The sequence below is a fragment of the Vitis riparia genome, chromosome 8 (genome assembly GCF_004353265.1).
Source record: "Vitis riparia cultivar Riparia Gloire de Montpellier isolate 1030 chromosome 8, EGFV_Vit.rip_1.0, whole genome shotgun sequence".
NCBI lineage: Eukaryota > Viridiplantae > Streptophyta > Magnoliopsida > Vitales > Vitaceae > Vitis > Vitis riparia.
The window spans coordinates 12,488,146-12,509,093 of NC_048438.1; the positions used below are offsets into that span (position 1 = coordinate 12,488,146).

Here is a 20,948-nt window from a genome sequence, read left to right on the forward strand (position 1 = left end):
TGCCTAAAGGTGATTTGTCCAAAGGGCTTTCAAGCAAGAAAAATTGCATTAAAATATCTAAATTGTCCTTACCACTAGGTTGTGTTGCCTTTTTTACACTTGGTAGAAGTCTCTAGGTTTTTCAAATAGTAAATGGCAGCGAAATGATTTCTTGTAACTTTTTTATCTTTTTCACTTTTTTCCTTTTCATTTCTTGCACTTCATAACTTTGGTTGGTTACTCTTTTGTGTTCATTGCTTCTTCTTTGTTTCCTATCATTGCATGGTGAGAAGCTTTGGATTTTTTATTTAAAGGTTCTAAGTTTTACTTGTCTTTCACAAGTTCGCAAGAGTCCACTACCTATCCTAGTTTTTGGTAAGTCTTGTATATTTGGTTTTTTCTTTTTCTCTTTTTTTTTCCCTAGTTATTCTTGGTATTTGTTTGATGATTTTGCTTTATTTGATAAACTGCCTACGAGATGCCCCTTGGTCTTAAGTAGATTGGTTGTTAAAATATTTTTTGGTTTTTCCTTGATTTTCCTATTTTCCATGTCTTTAATGTTAGGTATTGATGATAAGTGGGTCCATATTTCTGAAAAAAGTCACTTTTGTTAGTTTGGGAAATTCGAGATGTCTAGTTTTTCTTAATCACGAAATTAGTATGTTTTTCTATAAGTTCATCATTTATTTAAGATGTCTCGGTCAAGTATAGACCATTCATTTGTCTTTACCTCACCCATGAAGGAGGTTTTTCCTCTTAGCTAATACTCGCTCACTTTAATTGGTGGTTTATTTGTCAACCACTAACAAAAGAGCGGTTTGCAGTAATGTCATTATTTTCTATCATTCAAAATGCAATTCTAAAGAATCTTTTAAAAAAATTTCTTTGAATTATTTCTTTTAAAAACCTGGTATATCTATCTATTTGGATTTTTTTTTTTTTATAGATCTTGTTTATTTTCTAGCATATATTTAAGCATGCGTACTTTTTTCTACATCAAGGCCTTGTAAATAGGGTAAATGAGTCGAGTGGCTATCAATGGAGAGATATAACAAAGTCAGCTTTGTCCTCCATCTTAATAAAGATGATAAACATTATCCTTTGTTACTTACTGCTACTCACTTAAAGTCTATTTTGGAGCACTCGATGTCTTTCCATGTACAACAGATTCCTTGTATACAATCTTCTTCATGAGGATACAAGTTCCTTATAGCATAGTTAGTCTATCCATTTGTAAGAAAGTAAGTAGGTGGAACAAGTTGACAGAACTGCTTGAGTTGTAACTAGAACTCAATAAATGAGATGTTTGCCTACGGTTAAGGTTAGGACAAGCACGTCTTCATGGGACTAATGGTTGCCTGAGTTTAAAGGGATCGAAGATGAGTGGCCCATCTATAGGTTGTGCATTATTTTCAATAAAAGTGTACTAAACATTAGCAATAAGGATTTGCAGGGCTATTTCTCAAATACATCGTTTTATTTAAGATTTCAATCCTCACATCAAATCAACTAGTCCACCATGTATATCATTGATTACAATTCAAGATTTTGGTGCAACAACATTGATGTCATTTACAATTTGCTCCCCCTAATGTGGCTTGTGTTCATTTACATATTGTTTCAATTTTTCGGTTTGCATCATTCTTTCGACTAGGTTTTATAGGTTCTGGCAATCATCAGTGGTGTGGTTGTTATCTCGGTGGTATTCACAAAAAATGTGATCAATCATGTTGTCAAGGATCCCCTCTCATAAGATGAAGTTAGGCAAATCTTACAAATCCTTAGTTGATTGGGAGGAGACAAGAATAGATATGGTTGATTGGGAGAGGGGTGTGGGGACACCGTATGCTGGATCCTCTCTCATACCCAAGCCATTTCCTTGGGTTTTGTAGGGAAAATTTTCTATTACCACCTCAATGACTAGTATAGTCCTTTGTGTGTCATTGACCATCATCATGAGCTAGGGTCATCATGTGTTGGGTTGTTGCATGAAGATCATCTTTCTAACATGGAGTATCCGTTGGTCATTTGAAAGAGTTTGTCTATAAACCCCAAAGGGTTTAGGGAAATAGGAATAAAAGCCAAGGTATTTAAGAATATGGATTCTTTAATGGCTTGCATGACCATGTCCATGCTAACCTTGTTGAGTTACAATACTGTTCCTCCAATTTTTTCATAAAATCTCAAATTGATTCACCTCAATCTAGTTTTAGGTGAAATAAATTGGCTACACTTCGCTTCGTTCTCTGTTAACATAAATAATGGATAGTGAAAATCTCAAATAACTCTATAAATGAGTTGATTGAATTCTCTAATAATTGATAAAACTAAGAGAGTGGCAATTTCTATAAACTAGATGGAAAAACTTAGCATAATAAAGGATCATTATTACTTTCGAGAGTCATTACATGTCAAAAGTGGATCAGTTGGTCATAGGGATCTTCGGTTCCATCATACATTTTGAATTTAAGCATTGAAAATTATTGTGGAGTTTCTTTCCTTAGAATATGATGCATGAATGATGTTGCTACCACGTCATCCGAGATGTAGAAGGTTGTGTTATGTGCCTATTCCATTCGAGTTGTTGGTTGAACATGACTATACTTTAGGGTATGGGTGAGAGTTCATATCACACTATCCTCCACTTGTTCGGTGCTTGAATGCAAACTAGCTTGGCTCTTAGTGGGAATGGAAGAGTTGTGTTTAGCTCCACTCTTTGGAGTAAGGATAGGGTTTGGAATTTAGATTGGTTTGATAGCAAGCATGACAAGTTGAAAAGAAGGTTATTGATTTACTAACTAGAGAGAGATTGGTGCGTATAAAGGAGTATGAGTTGTCGTAGTAGCTTTTATCATCTCATTATTCTATTGTAAGGCTTTAGTTGTGGGAAAGAGACTTTCCACCTACTTGCAGTGCTCTTGTTGTTGTTGGTTTATTTATTTATTTAATTTTTTATTGTCTTTCCAATATTGCAAATTGTCCCTTGTTGTTATTTATACATTTTTCGATATATCTCTCGACGTTATTGTGCGAATTAGGTTTTTTTTTGTCTTAATTCTCACATACAACGCCAAGTGATGTCTCTAAAAAATCCCTAGTCTGTAGGTCATCTTTATATATAGAGATGACCTTATCATGTGTCTTAATTTCATTGGCAGGCTAATAACAAAAAGATCTTACTAATGCCTATATTCTAACGAATACAAATTCCATGTTCTTGTGTTGCCCGTATTTTGAATGAGTCCACTTCAGAGTCGAGAACAAAAAAATTTCTATTTTCTCATTCTTATTTGACAAAAATAATAACATTATTTTTTAATATTTACAATTCCATTAATTAATACCATCTTGAATTTTAGTATACCAATAAATATTGTTTTATATAAATTGAAAAAATATATGATACTTTGATTTTATACAAAAAGACTTATATTAATAATTTTAAAAATAAGAAATTTATTTATTTTTCTATTTTTTATAATGAAAAGCTTTTAAATTTAATAAATAAAAAGATTAAATTTCAAAATAAAGGGTAAATTTTTTTTTAATTTATTTTAAATAGATAATATTTATATTGATTGATATTTTTTAAAAGAATGAAAGAAATCACCACTTTGATTGTTATATATATATATATATATATATATATATATATATATAATATTTCATCCAAGTAAAGAAATAAAATGAAATAGGAAAGAAAACAGTTAAGCTTGAGAAAAATAAACTCTTTTATTTTAATTTTATTTTTCATTAGCATAGAACATAAATAATTTAGAAACATTTTGTTTTTCTAATAAAATTTATTATATTTCTGTTTCTTTATGCCGCTTTTATTACAAATCAAGTACAAGATGTAAAGAGTTTTCATTTTCTTTCTCATATATAAAATGTTCAGTAATAAAGGTTGTTTCTACAGTAAAAGTGTCAACCTGAACAAGAATGACCCGTGACTGAGTGAGAGGCAATACTTTGAAAATCGGACCGGTGGACTTTCCAGTCAGGTTCCCCTATTAAAGGGTTCACCTATTGAACCAGTCTTGACGCGGATTCTGTGAGAACCGAGTGGTTCAACAGCTCCATAGTTTTTGGCAAAATGGATCAGACTTCTTCATGGCCAACGTTCAATGCCCCCTTTTACAAGAGGGCCCATGACTCGAACACTGAACCTCATAGCGCAGTAGGCCGTTTGCTTTGTAATGAATAGAAGAGATTTATAAAGCTCTTCACATCTTCCAATTCCGATGTGGGATCAATGTAGGCTTGAACAATCAGTTGCTTTGTAATTATTCATTTTTAATTATATATGTTCTTTAAATTTTAGTAATAACCCCAATTCGATTACGATCCGATCCAACCATTAAACTGTGAATCAATAATTTTTCTTTCAACCATTAAACTGTGAACCAATAATTTTTCCAATCCAATAACTGATCCAAGTCTAAAAGCATTATTGAGAGAGAAAACAAGTAAAAATAATAAAGGAGATGTTTGATTAAATTTCAAATGTAAGAAGATGAAGTGTCCAAAATTAACCTATAAAAAAATGGTAAACATATTTGTCCAAAATAAATTATATTAAATAGTTTTAAAATATATATTTGCTCTTTCAAATATATTTGTATTACCCCTTTTAATTAAATAACCGTAAAATCAAAATTTTGCTTATATAGACTTCAAAAAAAAATAAAAATAAAAAGGAAACGGTTTTCAAAAAAGTCTTTAAAACTATGCAACAGACATATTTTCTTAATCATTTAAACTTTCTTTAATTTTTTTTTTAAAGGATCATTCATAATTTTACTACCAAATCATGCATCATTGAATAAAAGCGAAGGAAGAGAGAGAAAACACAGAATATTATGCATTGAAATTCTCTCACCCATATGATGTATCATAAATCCAATTTTGCCGCGATTTATGGATGAAGACTGACGGCTATATTGTTGCCTGCCCGAAAGTAAATTTATGGATGACACGGATTTAATAGCGTTTTTTTTTTAACTATTCTCAGCGCTACTTGCCTCCCAACACGCAAAATGGCCTCCGAATGGAAATTGACAAAAACAAGGGTACCGGGACCTTGGGAGCATATTATATGATAGGAACAGAAGACGGACCAAACTTCTAGTTAAAATCAGATCAAGTCATATTGATTTTTTAATTCACCGTTCCAGCTGTATACCAGACCGTATGCCCATCAACATTCTTATCATCAAGAGGTGACTTGTTAAAGCTGGTACGCCCATGTGGCACATTTACAGTAACCAGGCTGACACGTGGAAATTTTGTAATGTAAGCACGTGTCAATAGTCAGAGGTCCATTTCAGGCTTATAACAGCTCATCACTTGGGTTCCCTGTCTTCTAGCTACTTCATTACCAAATGTTCTCATAGAACACCATCTGCTAGGAACAAATAGAGACCTGAGCTCTGAGCCCTGTTTGTTAACTATTGTTAATAACAAGTTTCTGTTTTTTATAACAACAAAACAAGAAAGGATGTTTCACAATCAAAGAAGTATTTTAAAAAAATATTTTTTAGTTATTTTTGCCATTATTTCAAAAAAGAATCACATAAATATAAAAAATAATTAAAAATAAAACACTACAAATAAAATTTATTTTTTAAAAAAACATAAAAAAATAAATATGGTAAGAACATTTCAAGTTTCAAAATGAACTTTTATTCTATTAAATATTAAAAAGTAAGAAGATTTCAAGTTTTGAAATAGAATTTTATTCTACAAAAATCCAAAAACAATTTTAAAAAATAATTCTCAAAAAACTATTTTCACAATTGTTTTCAAAAACATTTTCCAACAGCCCAAGTGGTCTCCCTTTATTGACTCTACAAGCAACAATTCAGGTCAAACCTAACAATAAAAAAATCATACCAAGTATCAAACACCACTTTGCCTGCTAGCATCAAACCAAAGACATGGTATCTTCATTTAATAACAACACGAGCAAAAATCCATATCAAACTCAACAACAAAATTGGTACACAGTATAATACAAACTCTGCCTGCCAGCATCAAACTAAAGACATTCAATGATATCCTGTTTATCGACAATGCAAGAAACATTCCACATTCAATAATGAAAATGCTACAGCCTATCATGCAACATTGTTCCTGTTAGCATTATTATGGAAAAAATGTAACGATTTCCATTAAATGAGGGTGAAAGCAACAATCAAGATCTACTCAGCAGCAAAAATGCTTCCAAGAATCATTCAATAGCATGTATTGCATGCATCAAACTACAAAATACGGCAATGTCACCTTAATGCAATCATCAGTAGAGATCAAACTGTCACAATATTTCTTTCTAACTACCCATGCACTTGAGATTACAGAAAATCGTGATTATTAACATTGTAAAACAAAGAATAATGGAACAAGTCATTAGCTTACTATATCACATCATCTAGACTAGGAAAAAGTGAATCATGTCCGATTGTGGTTCCAATGAACTTAAGCAAATATCTTCAACAAACATTCCTATAATCTACATATCAAGCCATTCTAGTTTATGAAAAGATTCTCTAAAAAGTCACTTATGATAAATAAAAAACTTACCTAAGAAATTTTATTTTCATTTAATAGGATTGTATTTTAAATTACAAACGTTGATGGATCCGTCATATTGACCAAAAATATGCTGATAATTGAGCCCATTGTGATTCAGAATTGCAAACACTTTAAAAATAATATTAGCACTACAAGAGAGCGACAGTGATAATGACATTCAATTTTGGATTCATGTAAAAGATATTCCCTAGATACAAGTAAACTAACTCAAAAAGGTAAACCTTACAGTTATGTTTAACCACTTTTTGTTCCAGCAATATAATGTAGAATACTCCAACTTATCTCATTTACAATTTTGATTTTCATTTAGCATTTTTCTTTTCTTCTTGAAAAGAAGCTGTTTTTACATTTTAATATGGGAGAAAACAATTCTTAGTAAGTTCTATATTTATGACATCTACAAGTAAATTTATGGTCGGATGTCAAAAATTTACATAAGGCGCAATCTTGTCCTAGCCGTTGAGATATGCTTCTAACAAATGGAAATGATGGTTGCTCTCTACATGAAGTAAAACAATCAAATTTTTTGAAACAAGAATAATTTTAAAAAGAACAATATAGTGGAATAAAAGTCACTGAAAATCAATGACAATAAATTGACAAAAACAAAGAATAATCTCTCATTCTTTTCATATCAAGAAGTTCAGGAGTTGAAGCTATATTTTATGCAAAATGCATCAATGATTAAACAGTTCAGAATGAAATGAAGTTATTTTATTGAAAGGCAATCAACTAAATTATTATCCTTAAGCCATATGTACCTTTATAATAGAACCATGGACCTATATGAGATGGCATGAGAATTTCATCAATACCATTAGCATAGAGTTGATACTATATGCAGAAGTATCACAAAGCACATAAATCAGCTGGTGCATGGTATAATTTTGTGTGTTCTAATATCCCATTTTTCTGAACAATAGCATGAAATATGATACACAATAGATGAACGTTTTTTTTTTTTTTTTGGTTTTGTTTTGTTTTTCAAATAAATACAATAAAAGAGTGTAGAGGAACAGAGAAGGAATGGTACAAAGGGGATATCTGACATGGTTTCTGTCAATAAAAGCAGAATTTACTGTTAGTTTCGAACTATCTTTGACCAATATTTTATTTCTTAGATGAAAAGGCACGGTTCTCTAAAGTATGATATGTGAAGGCAGCATGGAAAAACAATATAAATAGTTAAAAATGACATGGGAATATTTCATATAGTTCATCTATTCTAAAATTAGTCAGACAAACTTCTAAAATTATTTAGTAGACAGGAATCATATTCTCACACTAATCATAAGAGAATGAAATATAGATCTTTAATAACTAGCATGAAATATTCTCACACTAGCATGAATTTCGCATAGCAAATCAAAATTAGTAATTTGGACCAAAAATTCTGTACTTTTGATCAATCAATCATTGCATGGTTAAAACATCCATCCAATACCTATACATTAGATGAATGATAATAACCTGAAATTTGACCATAAAATCTCCCCACAAGAAAATTGGGCTTAATTGAATATATCAAGTGGAGCAGATAAAGGATCAAGCTAATATCTCACTGAAAGAGGGCTCATATAAACAACATTAATGTTCAGTCTAGTCTCAAAGAAGAGAAAAAAAAAAAAAACCATTAAGTAAGAGATTATATACAGTTTTGTAGCCAACCCAGTTAGTGATGTGTCAATCATAATTCAACAGCAAATTCATTGACAAGGAAACCCGCAATTTGATTACATGACAATGTTAATGCCATCTTTCAACACGCATGCACACAAAATAAGTTTTGTTTGCGGTTTACGCAAGTCTGTCCAAAAAATGTATGTTCCGTTTTGCATGAGATACGTAAGTGAATTCTATTTTAGGGATTTGATTTGGACAATCAGTAATTATTCATTTTCAAATGGTTAGCTATGGTAGTTCCATATATTCTCTAATTTTACTATTACTTCTGTAATTTCAAACTCAACCTAGCCTTAATTTGTGGTTCAATTCAATTGCCTTTGACTTCGTTTGCTAAAATCATTTAGAAAAGGTCAAAACAGAAATATAATGACATCACTTAATAGTAAAATGTAAATATATAGATATACATATTTATTTCCCTTCTCATGCAACTGGAAAAAAAAAAAAAGACAAATACATGGAGAAAAGCAGTTCAATCCTTTTTTTTCTTTCCTCTCCACTTGGACCAATCCACTTATTCGGCTTCCAAAATTTTGCCTAGACAAGATATGCCTTATTTGCAAGATGGAAGACCTTGGATGCTAGACAAGAAATGAGAAATGACAGCTTGATTTCGGTTTGTATGTATTTGAGATATTGCTTTTTCTTGCTGGATTCCAGTCTCAGAACTAGTAAAATATGGCAAGTTACTCAATTTAAGTTTATCCACATAATGGAGAGAGGAGAACTTAACTACGATTCTATAACAATTCAGAGTAAAACTTCTTAGCACATTGTCGGCAAGAACAGCCAGATATCCAGCCAGCACATTTATACATTGCAGCACGCCAGCTTGCATGTCTACCGTGTGTCTATCAATATCAACACTCTCAACTTGACCGTTCACTCATCGTACTACATTCTTCCACCTAAACCCCAAGTCCGTGTCCCCATTGTCTCTTTAAGTTTGCCCCATTCTATTTAAGGCAAAGCTTGCATCCCACAGTACAGCACCCACTCGATAGCTGTTGCCCTCATCTCCTATTGCTTTGAGTTGCTATCTTCTCAGGTTCATGTTTTGAGTATCATTCTTCTTCATAATATAAACCCTAGTAACTATGAGAAATTTAGTTCTTCAAGAGCCTGAGGTGAGAGTGACCGATGATGTTACAAGCAGTTTGAGTTATGCCTGGCAGTGCATACGAGTTCCAGTCATTGCACCACTTCTCTGGTTTGCAATTTTCGTGTGTGCAGCAATGTCTATTATGCTTTTCATCGAGCGGGTTTATATGGCAATTATAATCTTGTGTGTGAAGGTGATGAGGAAGAAAAGATACACCAAGTATAAGTTGGACACCATGAAAGAAGACCTAGAGCTTAATAAAAGCTACCCCAAGGTGTTGATCCAAATTCCTATGTATAACGAAAAGGAGGTATACCTAACTTTTCCCAAACATTTATTGTTGCTAGTTTTATATAGACTATACACAAAACTTGCAGGGTTATATATAGAAACATGAATTATCACAACCTTCCATCCAAAAAAATCCACATGCATCTAAATTTTGGAGCAATAAATAAAACAATCATTCATTTATAACAAAATATTGTTCAATGACCAAATTTTCAGATCAGAGATGTCATTCTGTATTGAATGATAAACAATCAACAAATTTCTTTTTTATCGTCTGCATGTCAAATTTTGTTCTTATTTAATACAGAGAAAGAACTTTCTTTCTCAGAAAGATCCATGCACACATATATTTGCACATAAAGATATGCACTACAAGCAAATATGGCAGCAAATGAAGAAGAAAGATGAAGAATAATTCGTGTAACAAATCTTACATAGTTGGGATAAGATTTCTAATTCTGCCACAAAGTTGGAATTCAGTAAGATTTAGTAAGCTGCATATAAATATAAACTTATGCATATGCATGGATTACACTTATTAAACAATTTTTTTATTGTTGCTCCTAATTGTTTTTCAAATGATAATTCCACCCTGTCCTCTTTAGATTTTGTTGTTTTTCTTGCCCCTTTTTGTGGGGGCATTATTAGAATTAAACCCCCAACAATCCATCTCCACCCCCTCACCCTCTTTCAATTATACACATATTATAGTTCACTTCAAAATTTTTGTTGAGATTGAGGATGAATATTTATTTTCTTTTTATCTTAAACATTTTTATTACCATTATTGCTTAGTAAATGTGCTAATATAATAAATGGTTTATACACTTGTACTGTTATTCAAGCTTATGAATTTCCAAACCTAGGCTAGCTTTATAACATTAATTGCACCCCATCTTAATCATGCCCACAAGCAGGTAGATTCCTTTGCAAAAGCTGTGATCTAAATTGTTCCATTCCAATCTTTAGCTCTAGATACAAACATCTGTATATAAGCATTATTGACGCACCAACAGACAAAAAAGAAAAACGCTAGTGCATCTGAACAGGACGCAACCATTTTGTGCTTTATCGCAGCTTACCAACAAAAGTAAGGAAAAGACCAGTCGGTGATGGACTTTTCTTACTGACGCCATCAGGACTGGCCGTTTCCATGTTTGGAAAATCATGTGGGGCCAACCAAATGGAGCTTAGTGTTGTCTTAATAACATGATTATGTTTGCAGTTGTGGCATAATTGATACTTCCCCTTCTCCTTCTCCAGGTTTACAAGCTTTCCATTGGAGCAGCATGCAGTGTTTCATGGCCTTCTGATCGCTTCATAATTCAGGTTCTTGACGACTCCACCAATGAAGCCTTGAGGGTATTTTTCAAACTAAAAATAACCTCAACTATCAACAGTTTTAAAGTGTGAATCCACGATAACCTTGGTATATATATATATATATATATATATATACACGTGTATTTTTAGGTGATGGTCGAGTTGGAGTGCCGGAAATGGATAGACAAAGGAGTGAATGTGAAATATGAGACTAGGAACAACAGGAATGGCTACAAGGCTGGTGCTCTTCGGGAAGGTTTACAGAAGCAATATGTTGAAGATTGTGAGTTTGTAGCAATCTTCGATGCAGATTTTCAGCCAGAGGAGAATTTTCTTTGGAGGACCATTCCTTTCCTGCTAGAGAATCCAGGGTTGGGCTTGGTTCAGGCTAGATGGAAATTTGGTAAGATCATTAAACAAGATTATAACTACTTAGTTACTTGATAGGTGCTGATAATTGTCCGTTCTTTGTTGATGATCATTTGATGGCTATTAAGACCCATGCATTATTTTGCATAGTGCAAGCATGTCACATTCAAAGAGAATTGCTCCATCAGTTCTCTTGTATTGAGGCCAAGTTGTCACGCCGTTTCTTTTTTCCTTGTTTTTAGTGCTTCAACAGTTAACACTCCACTGGAAGAGCTGTTGTTGCTCAGCTATACCTTTTGGTCTTGTTCATTAGGTACTATACATCACATAATGGTCAGGTTCACCTGCTAAGCTCAACCCATAAGCCTGTTTCCATGACTCTATAGATTAAGATGCTAGTTAACCTCAACCACAGCTGTCCTTCTCGACAAAGTCAAATACTAAGTTCTTTACAAGCAATTTTACAAGTTCAAGGTTTTTAACTGTCAGTTTTTACATAAATCTATGCTTTCATTTCTATTTGGGATATGATAGTGAGAACTCTCTCATTATTTTTAATATTTTATTCTTCTACTGTTTTTGGCTGTTATTTTCATTGAAACCACCAAAATAAATCGCTACACTACTGTCCGTGAAAACTCACCATAATCTAGTATTAACTTTTTATTCTTGTTTGATTTTCTGTTATCTAGGCAATTCTTAGAACAACAAAAAAAAATCACAAATTTCCAAAAATTTCCCTTGTTTTGGGCATTCTTACCATAGTTTGCTATTGCCTATTATTCTCTGCTAACAGAAATATTAGCCTGAATATTTTTACTCATTATTTCATGAACAGAAAAATCAGCTCAAAATTTTCTACCCATTATTTCATGATATTGATCTAATTAAGCTACTTTGACATTGCTATTTTACAAGATTTCATGTAAAACTTCCAAAGTTTTAGAGTATGATCAAGTTCAAATTTTGAAGTTACTTTCTTCAGGCTGGGTTTCACTCTATAAACCTGACCCATGGCTTACTTACACAAGGAACTCAGTATCTATCAATTGTTCTTTTCCCCATTCTACTATTGATTGTATGATTGCTTAAGGTAATCAATATTGATTTTCTCTCCATAGTGAATGCGGATGAATGTCTAATGACCCGACTCCAGGAGATGTCACTAGACTATCACTTCAGCGTTGAGCAAGAAGTGGGCTCCTCGACATGTTCCTTCTTTGGGTTCAACGGTAATCTAAAATAGAACTAAGCTTTTAATGAAGATCGATATTTTTATGTGCTTACAAGAAAAACACCAGCTGAGCTTCTAGTGATTATGTTCATAGGTACTGCTGGTGTTTGGCGGATTCAAGCAATAAATGACGCTGGCGGATGGAAAGATCGAACCACAGTGGAAGACATGGATCTTGCAGTCAGGGCTAGCCTTAAGGGTTGGAAATTTCTCTTCGTGGGGGATTTATCCGTAAGTTTTTCAAGTTCATTTTTAAATTCACTGCAGCTGTGAATGTCTTTTAAGCATCAATATATCATTAATCTCTCAACACTCACACTCTTCCTAGGTGAAAAATGAACTGCCCAGTACCTTCAAGGCATATCGATATCAGCAGCATCGCTGGTCTTGTGGCCCAGCTAACCTTTTCAGGAAAATGACCAAGGAAATCATTCTCTGCGAGGCAAGTAAACCCAAAACTTTGGCAATAAAACATCTAATTTAGGTTAATCCTACTAAAATAACTTTTAGATTGTGTTAAAAAATCCCTCACAATGAAGAAATCATATAGAACCTTTTATCTTCTGCAGAAGGTATCAACCTGGAAGAAATTGCATGTCATCTACGCATTCTTCTTTGTGAGGAAGATAATTGCGCACTGGGTCACTTTCTTCTTTTACTGTGTGGTTATCCCATTAAGCGTTTTAGTTCCTGAAGTCGCTCTCCCAAAGCCGATAGCCATTTATATTCCAGCAACCATTACATTTCTAAACGCAGTCTGCACTCCCAGGTAAAAATAGAATTAAAAAAAATAAAAATCCAAACACAACCTATAAAGTCATTTTTTTTCCCCTCCCATGTTTCCTCAAATTGTCAATAATGCTCAACACAGGTCTTTGCATCTGGTTGTCTTTTGGATCCTGTTTGAGAATGTCATGTCACTCCATCGAACTAAGGCGGCAATTATAGGACTTCTAGAAGCCAATCGTGTCAATGAATGGGTTGTGACTGAGAAGCTAGGCAACCTAATGAAACAAAAGAATGCCAAAGCATCAAAGAAATCACGATCTCGAGTAGGAGAAAGGTATTTTTTCATTTTTATTTTTATTTTTTGTTTCTTGTCTTTCACACTTCATATTTCAAGGAGGTTTCCCAACCACAAAGATGACAAGTAGACCAGTGAAATTATGGAACTTTGCACACTCATAACACAAACCATGATCACTAGCACCTAGTTTTAATTTCTAACTTTGTGATGTTACAAACAGGATCCATTTATTGGAGCTGATAATGGGGATGTTTATGCTGCACTGTGCAATCTATAATCTCCTATTTAGAGAAGACCATTTCTTCATATATCTCATACTGCAAGCTGGAGCTTTCTTCATAATGGGATTTGGATACGTGGGGACATTTGTATCCAACTAGAGCATAAGACAACCTGGGTCAAGCCATGGACAGTACAAAAGCATAGAGAGCAGGCAGATCAGTTCTTTAGATGTGTGTATCACTAAGGGGAGAAAATGGTTGAACATACCTAGTAGAGTATTATTGTACAAGAAAATGGTTAAATCTACCTAATAGAGTATTAGTGTATGTGTTTAGAATAGTTTGAACAGTTTCTCAATCTTATATTCCCACATGATATGTTATAGAAAAGCAACTGAATATTGTGTTGCAAGTAAATGTGTTGCCTAGTTTGTTCTTGAAGAGAAATTTCTTCCATATATGTGTCGTTTCATTAGTAAATGACTATTATTATATATCAATCAATGAAGAAACCTGAAAGGACTGTTGATCTACATTTCTTACACTCGGGGATTTTCTCTACCCAATTGTTTGACAATACATGTGAAGTTTCACATAGAATAGCAATCAGCAGGAACTTAACAACTTCCAACAGATTACAAATGATCACTAAGGATATCTTAATTTCCAGAAGACCCCAAAAATAAGGTATTCTCCTCCTTCACTGATGCACCAAATGCCAGCAAGAAAGGAGACTCCAGGGCCCAAAGGACACCAAGTCATTCCATGTTCTAGAAGGATGTTCCAACTTTTAAGGGTAGTCCTTTTGCAATTGGCTGAACAATATATGCCATTTTTTCTATAACTGGGGCCATAATTTTCTTAAATCATGAAACCAATCTCCAGGTTCTCAACTCAAAGGTATTTCACCTTCATGCCAATGGAGTTATTGGTCTTTGCGGCAAATATTTAAGCGCCCTAATTTCATTCTCATTTGTCACCCATTGGGTGCTACCTTGAAGTTATCACAAATGCAGATTGATTATTTATCATCACTTGTCTTACCACTTGTCCAACACAATGTCACATTTCAGCCAAGCCTATTGTATTGACCTTTTTCTTATGCATTCTGTTTAATAAAACCCTACCAAGTACCAATGTCAAAAACATTTTGCTCCTCCCAATTATTGCAGTCATCAATATTCATGCAAATGACAGATAATCATCTGCAAAATATCTCATCTTGTCACCATTTGACATTACTTTCAAGCTCTAATGAATATACTGCTTTCCAGTTATTCAATCCTTTGTATTGGAATGAGTCTAAGGCTATTCAAGAAAAGGGAAAAAGGGAAACAACAAAAAATTTAGAAATTTTTATTTCTTTAGTCATAATTAGTAAATAGTTTATTTTAGTCTCATTTAGAATTGGGAGGTTGTTTCATTAGAAATTTCCCGGTAAAAAGAGTTTTTATATTTCTAAACTTTCTATTTTCCAAAAATCACTTTTTCTAAAGGTTTTATTATTAATAACTGAGGAAACTTTCATGATTGAGCCTTTCACACTCTTCATAGGGACCCAAACCTCTCGGTGCTAACTAAGCTGGCCACAACCAATACCAAGTAATCTAGGGCATTTAACTAATTGTAGGAATCAAACCCTAGACTCTGCATCTCTACCACATGTCCTGGCATTCGCCCTAACCAATTGGGCACCCTGATGGGGATTAAAGTTTCTATCTTCGTAAAAACTGTTTTTTCTTTTAAAAAAAAGGTTTCTCTTTTCTAAATAGTGTTTATTTTCTAAAAGTCTCTATTTTCTAAAAATTATGTGTTTTCTAAAAATTTTTATTTTCTACTTTCATTTAAGAAAAAGGTATAATAGTTCTAGGAAAGAAAGGGGCCAATTGATACTTGAGATATGATTCCCTATCGGAAGTGAGAGTTGGTTCACAATGGAGTCAAAGTCCTTTGAAATCAATGTTGAGAAGGTCACTTGAGAGGAAGCATTTTGGAGAGGGGCAAAGGTTCTTCTAGTTGGATTAGATTCAGAAACGTGAGCTTATCCCAATTGTTAGAGGGGTTGGAAGCTTGTTACAATAAATGGGAAGGACTTTGACGTAGGACAAACAAAAGTCTAATGTCCTACATCGATTGATTAGAAACAGTGGTTTGGCCTTATATATGGAACTACCTCTACCTCCCATTAGCTTAGGCTTTTGAGAGTGTATGAGGTCCCACATCATTTGGTATCAAAGCAAGGTTCCTAGCTCGGTAACATGGGCGTCAACAGATAAGTGGGGGAGTTGGACATAAGATGGATGGAAGTCCAATGTCCCACATGGACCACATCAGGTTATTACTAACATTGGTTAGGTTTTATATATGGGGTTATGTCTACCTCCAATTAGCCTAGGCTTTTGGGAGGGTATGTGGTTTTGCATCATTTTGTAAGGTTTGGGAGGAAGGAGGGAGGTCTTTTAGAATGGAAAATCATTCAAACAAAGCTAGAAGGTTTATTCAATATTCGGTTAAGTCCATGGAGGCCAAGAGGTTCACATTGATCTACCTTGAAGGTACGGTACTAGATGGAGAGTGGTCCATTCTAACCAAGAAGTTGAGGGTTCTTGGCATGGTCTCTTTCTCTCAATTTCAACAATGAGAGATGATACACTAGAGGTCAAAGGAGGGGAGTAGAGGGCAAGTAATGCTTGCAAAAAGGCCTTTTGCTAGGGTAGGATGGAGGGAAAATGGTGTAATGGATGAAGGGTTGTTGCTTCAATTAGTCTTTGACCAAGGGGCAGCAAAGGGAGGCGATTCTAAAGAGTTGTTTAGTGGGGAGATGGGGGAAGTTTTCTAATTCCATTCTTAATTTGCCTTCATTGAAGAGATGGTCTACTAAGGCTTGGCACTTAAAGGGAAAGAAAGGCAGGTAAGTATGGGCATAGTTTTAAAAGGCTCAAGGCGTACCAAGGCGCAAAGTAGTCTTGGAGCCTGAGGCGCAAGGCGCATCTAAGGCGCGGGCTTTAGTGAAGTGAGGCGCACCCTAATTTACATATATATTTTTATATAATATAATCAAATTTAACAATAATTTATTTGTCCTAAACACATAAATCATCAAATATCATCCAAAACTTCAATTTAATAAACAAAAAACATAAAAATAAAAAACTCCAAGCATAAAAACAAATCCAAATCCAAAGTTTCCAAACCTAAAGGTCCAAAACATGAAATTTGTCCACAATTCAAAAACATCATTAAAAAACACTTAAATCACAAATTTGTCCACAACAAGCAATCATCACTCCTCCTCCAAATCAACAAAATCATCATCATCATCATTTCCATCACCACATTTGTAGCCTTCCCCATCTTCTTCATCTGCTAAATCAACCATGTCTCCATCTTCATCTTCATCTATTAGTGAATAAGAAGGCAAAGTTCTAGAACTTGAAGCTATCCCCCTTGTTGGTGGTATTATGCTTGAGCTTGCTCTAGCTCTAGCTCTAGCTCTAGTATCAAACCTGGCCTCCTCAGCTCCAACAGCTCTAGCAACATCACCCCATGTCAAATTGTCATCATCAAATACAAAATCATCTTGTGCACTTCCATGAGAATCCTCATCTTCCATTCTCCCTATCAACCATTCATTGCTATCATCTATATCTTTCAAGGAAATTGGGTCAATGGTGTTACGTTCATTGTATCTTCTCTTCAAGGCTCGATTATACTTGATGTACACCAAATCATTCAAGCGTTGATGATCTAACCTATTTCTCCTCTTGCTATGAATCTGCAAAAATTCATAAGCTCATAAATATATTTTAAAGTTTTAACTTTTAAGTTACATTCAAGACTCTATTAGACTATTACTTGTAATTATTTTGGATTTGGTCACTCACATTTTCAAAGATGCTCCAATTCCGTTCACAACCTGATGCACTGCATGTTAAGTTGAGGACTTTCATTGCAAACTTTTGCAAATTTGGAGCTGAAGCTCCATATGCAGCCCACCATTCAGTTGTAGTATATATATTAACAATTTAGTGAAACAATTCACCTATTTTAGCAAAAATACAATCTAATCATTTAAATAAACAAAACTAAATAACTAACCTGGTGCTCTAGTCTTTCTTGTCCTAACAGCTAACTCATTCCCGAATAGTCCTTCGGCATTTGTGAACAAACTCACTTCGGCCACAACTTTTTCTTGCTTAGCAGGGTCTCTTGTTAGCCTTAAGATGCATTTATACAAATCACTCATAATCTCGGCATCATGCTCTATTTCTGGCTTATCATAGAAGAATTCCGGGTTCAAAAAGTACCCTACTGCATGCAAAGGCCGATGAAGCTGAATCTCCCATCTCTTATCAATGATGTTGAAGATTTCTTTGTACTTCTCTTCATTTCCATTAAAACTTCTCACAATTGCATCCTTAGCTCTATTCATGGCCTCATAGATGTATCCCATAGGAGCTTTTTTTTCACCATCAACCAAACGAAGCACACGAACTAGGGGACCCGAAACCTTTAAGCAAAACACAATAGTGTTCCAAAATGAAGGCATTAGAATTATGTTGGCTATAGTTTTCCCCTTCTGCTCTTTTGCCCATTTACTATCTGACCAATCTGAGCTTGTAAACATCTTCCTCAAATTGTTTTTTTGTTCATGCAATCGCGATAATGTGATGAAAGCAGTTGTAAACCGAGTCTTAGCAGGCCTAAGCAATTCCCTTTGTCCAGTAAACCGCCTCATCATGTTGAGTAGCCCTGAGCGATTATAAATATACCCATTTAGTGATATAGCCCTCTCCAATGTCCTCTTGATGTTTGGTAGCTTTCCAATATCTTCCAACATCAAGTCAAGGCAATGTGCAGCACATGGTGTCCAATACAAATGTGGGCGCTTTAATTCTAATAACCTCCCTATATGAAATTGTAGATAATAAATTTACATAAGTTCTCAAGATAAATAATTCAAATTTTAAAAGTAAATAAAAATTCAAGAAATAGTATTTATTACTTGCCATCACATAACTTGAGTGATTATCTGTTATAACTTGAATAACATTCTCCTCACCAACTTGCTCTACCCATTTGTCAAGTAACTCAAACATCTTTTCTCCCATCTTAATCATTGAAGAAGCATCAATGGATTGCATGAACATGGTTCCCTTTGAACAATTAACCAAAAAGTTCACCAAAGTTCTCTCTTTCCTATCGGTCCATCCATCTGACATAATTGAACATCCATTTTTCCCCCATTCCACCATATGATCTTTCATCAAATCTTTTGTGAGAGCCAATTCTTTCTTAAAGTTAGTAACTCTTACCTCATGAAAAGTTGGTCCCTTCATACCCACACCATATTGGCCAATAGCCTCAATCATTGGTTGGAAACTCGGATATGTGACTGCATTAAATGAAATAGCAGCCTCATACATCCATCTTGTGATAAGCATGCAAGCTCTTTCTCTTGCTTCCTTTTTGTAGGCATCATTGATGGTAGTTTGATTCATCTTTCCACTCCTTCGATTTTGAACAACCATCTCTGCATTAGGAGTGAAAAAATGATCCAGAGGACCTTTTTGTCTTGGTTTTTTTGAAGAAAACGTCCCACCACCACTTCCTCCTCGGTTACTACCTCCACTAGAAATGTTGGTGACATTCGTTCTACTATTAATCTCCTCACCAATATCTTCATCTTCCAAACCAAACAAATCTTCATTAACATATTCGCTCCCCATATTCATTTGCTCTTTTTGATTTTTCTTGGAACTCATATACTCTTCCATTTCTTCTCTAACATGTTCCGGACATTTTGTACACTTTTTAGCATTTCTATATCCACCAACAAGATGTTGTTTGTGTCTATATATGCCTCATTTGGTTACTTTATCACAAAAAATGCATATGATGGTGTTCAAATCTTTTTCATTAACCAAACGACCATATTTCCACCCCGAATCTCTTCTTCCACTTGCACTAGAGTCCACTTGAGTTTCACTCTCATTATCCATCTTGCAAACAAATTATCTATACTCCACAATAAAATAATTATAATTAAATTAAGAAAAAAAATTGAAAAAAAAATGCATATCACATTAACAACAAATATGCATGAGTGCTTTTTATTTATTTATTTTTATTTTGTAAAATTTTCATGTCAAAAACTCAAAATATAATATTTATATTTAAAAAAAAAAAATTACCAATGAGAGTTATGAGATAAGAATGGAAAAAAATGTAGAAAAGTGAAGAAAAAAGAAAAATACCGAGGTCCGGAAGGTACGTGACTATTTCCCCTTTATTTTTCTCCTATTTTCCCCCTATTTTTCTTCTTCTTTTTCTTCTTCTTCTTCACTTCTCCAGCACGGAAGAGGCTAGGGCAAAGAATGGCAGTGGTCTCGGGTTGAGAAAGACCAGAAAAGGGGGCTGGATGGAAAGAACAGGCCAAAACGGCGTCGTTTTGGCCTTTTTTTTTTTTTTAAAAGAACAGGGTCCAAAACGACGTCGTTTTGGTCCCTGTGCACTTAAATGAACAGGCTCCAAAACGACGTTGTTTTGGTCCCTGTGCACTTAAGTGAACAGGGTCCAAAACGGCCTCGTTTTGGGCCCAGAAAATAAAATAAAAAATTAGGGCTGGTTGGCCGCGTCTCTGCAACTCGACTGGAGGAGGAAGAAGAAGAAGAAGAAGAAGAAGAAGAAGAAGAAGAAGGAGAAGGAGAAGGAGGAGCGCGTACCTGGTCGGGCCGTCGGAGGCGACTCGGGAGACCGCCTCGCGCCTTGCTGGAGGTGAGCGCCTTGCGCGCTTAAGCGGCGCCTTCGTGAAGGGGCGTCGCCTCCCTTCAGGCGAGGCGCCGGAGGGTGGCGTCGCGCCGCCTCGAGCCTAGGCGCGCCTTTCAGAACTATGAGTATGGGTGAGGCTATCCCTGCTTGGACATGCTCTCCTTCTCTTTGATTTTTTTATTTTTTTTTTATAAGTGAGCACAAATTGTATTAAAGGGCAAAAAGTCACAAAGCATACAGGGAGTATACAACGCAGTCACACCCAAAAACAAAAGAAACAAGCAGCCTCACCAGCCCTTAAGTAGCCGCTAGCCACTGCAAAAAGACTAAAAGCGAAGAGGACTCCTCTCC

The 20,948-nt window shown here is 34.6% G+C and overlaps 1 protein-coding gene across 1 annotated transcript; it reads left to right on the forward strand.

Annotated features, from left to right (window-relative positions):
- Positions 1 to 11,128: 11,128 nt before the first annotated feature.
- LOC117920630 (glucomannan 4-beta-mannosyltransferase 1-like) lies at positions 11,129 to 13,985 on the forward strand. The gene is made up of 6 exons (XM_034838233.1): positions 11,129 to 11,378; positions 12,673 to 12,809; positions 12,907 to 13,020; positions 13,148 to 13,347; positions 13,450 to 13,641; positions 13,826 to 13,985. The coding sequence occupies exons 1-6, from the start codon at positions 11,129 to 11,131 to the stop codon at positions 13,983 to 13,985; spliced, it is 1,053 nt and encodes a 350-aa protein (XP_034694124.1).
- Positions 13,986 to 20,948: the final 6,963 nt, after the last annotated feature.